The sequence below is a fragment of the Microtus ochrogaster genome, chromosome 7, assembly GCF_000317375.1.
Source record: "Microtus ochrogaster isolate Prairie Vole_2 chromosome 7, MicOch1.0, whole genome shotgun sequence".
Classification (NCBI taxonomy): Eukaryota; Metazoa; Chordata; class Mammalia; order Rodentia; family Cricetidae; genus Microtus; species Microtus ochrogaster.
In genome coordinates, this window is record NC_022014.1 from 62,747,350 (window position 1) to 62,751,082 (window position 3,733).

The following is a 3,733-nucleotide window of genomic DNA, read 5'->3' on the forward strand; positions in this document are numbered from 1 at the left end:
GAGAGAGAGAGAGAGAGAGAGAGAGAGAGAGAGAGAGAGAGAGAGAGAACAATTTTTTTGTTCTCTTTGCCCACCCTGTGGGTCCCAGAGATCAGATCCAGTCATTAGGCTTCAGAGCCAGCGTCCCTGCTGAGCCATCTTGCTGGCTCAAGAAGACATTATCAGCATAGGCTTAGGCACCAGGGTTTATAGAAAGAGAGGCATTTAGGGAGAGGATGTGGGCATAAGCTTCTCAAGAGAGTCACTCTTAAGTTTCTTTACAATAGCCATACGTAAAATTTTTTGTAGGCAGACTTTTCTTTCCTGCTAACCACACAGAGACTTATTAATTATAAATGCTTGGCCGATAGCTTAGGCTTTTAGCTAGCACTTATAACTTAAACTAACTCATTTCTACTAATCTGTCTGCTGCCCCAGGCTTGTTTACCTCATCTACTTCCCATCCTGCTTGCTCGTCTCTGGGGACTCCACCCTTCTTCCCTGCGTCTTCCTAGTCTGGCTTCTCCTGCCCTGCTATAAGGCAGTCACCTCCTTACTAACCAATGAGAGTAATAATATGTATTTACAGTGTAAAAAGAATGTTCCATGGCAATTTTTTTTTCTTTTTCTCAAGACAGGGTTTTGAGGCTCTCCTCAAACTCATTCTGTAGACCAGGCTGGCATTGAACTCAGAGATCCACCTGCCTCTGCCTTCTTAGTGCTGGGATTAAAGGCGTGTGTCACCACTGCCAGGTTCCATATGTACAATTTTTTAAAGGTTTATTTATTAATTATGTATACAGCATTCTGCCTACATGTATGCCTGCAGGCCAGAAGAGGATACCAGATCTCATTACAGATGGTTGTGAGCCACCATGTGGTTGCTGGGAATTGAACTCAGGACCTCTGGAAGAATAGTCAGTGCTGTTAATCTGTGAGCCACCGCTCCATCCCCCTTATGTACAATTTAAAGAGTTTATTTCTACGTGTGTGGTGTGTGCTCACAAGTGTGTGGATGCACATGCCTGTACATGTACATGCAGAGACCAGAGGAGGACTTAGGGTGTCTTCATCTGTTGCTGCTCCCTGCCTTATTCTTCCAAGACAGGGTCTCTCCCTGAACCTGACGCTCACCCTCTCAGCTATGCAGGCTGGTTGGCAAGCTTCTGGGGTTTGCCTATCCCTGCCCCCTTATACATTAAGCACTCTTACCCACTGAGTCTTCTCTCGGCCCTGTGATGTGTGCAATTTTGGTGGCTTTCAGAGTCCCTTTTCGAAGGGTTGCCTAGGAGCTGAGTGAGCATATACAGTGGCTTTGTGCACACTGGGTCAGAGCTGACAAGGTAAATGGAAGGCTGGCTAGAAGAGGGAAATCTGGGGACTTAGGAAGGGAAGGGGGCCTCTCTCACCACCCAAAAACTGAGGATTCCTGCATGATCAGCATTCGCTGTTGAGATGGTCAGCATAGACACGGTGTTTTATACAGGAATGGGCATATTAAAAGAGCAGTGACCAGGCTTAGAGCCTGTTCTTGCAGACTAACATCTTTGTTTTCAGTGAAGATGCTCTACCATCCTTCATCCCTGCGATCTGGAGTTTATCTCACCACCGCAATCTGTTGGGTACCCTGTGGCCTCATTCAAGTTCCTTAACCACTTCTTGAAAACTGTAACTTCAGAAATCACCAAAGTAACTCAGGAGGCAGAGGCAGGCGGATCTCTGTGAGTTCGAGACCAGCCTGGTCTACAAGAGCTAGTTCCAGGACAGGCTCCAAAGCCACAGAGAAACCCTGTCTCGAAAAAAACCAAAAAAAAAAAAGGGCTGGAGAGATGGCTCAGAGGTTAAGAGCATTGCCTGCCCTTCCAAAGGTCCTGAGTTCAATTCCCAGCAACCACATGGTGGCTCACAACCATCTGTAATGGGGTCTGGTGCCCTCTTCTGGCCTGCAGGCATACGCAGAGACAGAATATTGTATAATAAATAAATAAATATTAAAAAAAAAAACAAAAAAACCCCCAAGGATCCACTTTACCTGAGGGGTCTCCTCAGACTGTGCTGATAAGATCAGGGAGTTAAGACGTGCTTTGGCGTACACAGTTTACGGTCTTGTGACATTCCAAAGTGCAGGTTCACAGCTGAGGGACGTACCTAGGGGCGTACCTAAGCACAGCCAGACACTTGGCCTCAAGCATGCTTCGTTACTAGTTTAACATTCCTGTTTGAAACAGCTCTTTGCAGATAATCTTCACAGCAAATTTTGTAAATTGTTCTATGATTTATTTTATTTACTTATTTTATGTGTTATGTTTTGCTTACATGAATTTCTAGTATCTCATACATCTATAGTGCCCAAAGATGCCAGAAGAAGGTGTCAGATCCCCTGGGACTAGAATTACAGACAGTTGTGAATGCCTCTGTAGGTGCCAGGAATTGAACCTGTGGAAGAACAGCCAATGTTGACTTCTTAAGCACTGGACTGTCCTTCTGGCCCAGAAACTTTATCTGGAGTCTGGAGTGAGGGGCTCCTTCCTTCTCCTCTCCTCTTAGATTTCCCCGTTGTTCTGTCCTTCTTCAGAGTTACTGGGTGTTTTCCTTTTTTTTTTTTTCGAGACAGGGTTTCTCTGTAGCTTTGGAGCCTGTCCTGGAACTAGCTCTTGTAGACCACGCTGGTCTTGAACTCACAGAGATCCACCTGCCTCTGCCTCCTGAGTGCTGGGATTAAAGGCATGCGCCACCACCGCCCGGCCTTTCCTTCTTTTTTTAACATGTGTATTGTACGTGTGCTTGTGTACATGTGTGCTTGACATAACATGCACGCATGTGCCCCAGCACACATGTGGCGATCAGAGGGCAGCTTGCAGAAGTGTCAGTTCTCTGCTACCGCCGTGTGGGTACCAGGACTTGAACTCAGGTCATCAGGCTGGCAGCAAGCACTTTTACTTGCTGAGCCATCTTGCCAGCCCTCGTTATAACATCTTCATACATACATAAAGGGACTTTGCACTGGGCGGTGGTGGCGCACGCCTTTAATCCCAGCACTCGGGAGGCAGAGGCAGGTGGATCTCTGTGAGTTCGAGACCAGCCTGGTCTACAAGAGCTAGTTCCAGGAGAGGCTCCAAAGCCACAGAGAAACCCTGTCTCGAAAAACAAAAACAAAAAAATAAAAAGGGACTTTGCTCATGTGTGTGGTGTTTCTAATTCTAGAGGGATTTAAAGACCCAGCTCTCTATACTTCCTGGCTGGAGCCTCTTCACGCTTTCAGCACATGGAAAACCCAGCGAGCCTTCGGCAAGTATGAGAAGTCTGCGGCACTGGTCAGCAATAGCCAGCTCTTGGTAAAGCCGCTCGACATGATCGTCGGCAAGGCATGGAATATGTTTGCATCCAAGTAAGTAAGAGACGTCCCCAGACTGCCTCGCCTCAGCCAGACATGCCGAGGTAAAGCATGAGGTGTGCTGTGTGGCTGCAAAGCCGTGGGCATGTGACTTAAAGGCTACCCCTCATCTGTGCAGCAAGGGTCCAATGAGATAACCATGCAAAACACCTAGTGTACCACTTGGCTAGCAAAGGGCTCAGTAATTGTTCTGTGCTGTCATTTTATGTGTGTGGGTATATGTGTGCCTGTATGTAGTCTGTGTACCATAGCCATGCCTAGAGCCCTGGGACTAGAGTTACAGACGGCTGAGAGTCTCCATGGAGGCCCTGGGAGTAGAACCTGGGTCTCCTGGGAGAACTCCCAGTGCGCTCAAGCTCG

At 47.4% G+C, this 3,733-nt stretch overlaps 1 protein-coding gene across 1 annotated transcript in view; it reads left to right on the top strand.

Moving 5' to 3' along the window:
• Nucleotides 1-3,733, top strand: part of Tubd1 (tubulin delta 1) — a 21,485-nt gene that overhangs the window by 16,370 nt on the left and 1,382 nt on the right. The window contains exon 8 of the mRNA XM_005350464.3: nt 3,184-3,367. Within this exon, the coding sequence (XP_005350521.1) occupies nt 3,184-3,367 (184 nt within the window). The remainder of the gene's footprint in view (nt 1-3,183; nt 3,368-3,733) is intronic.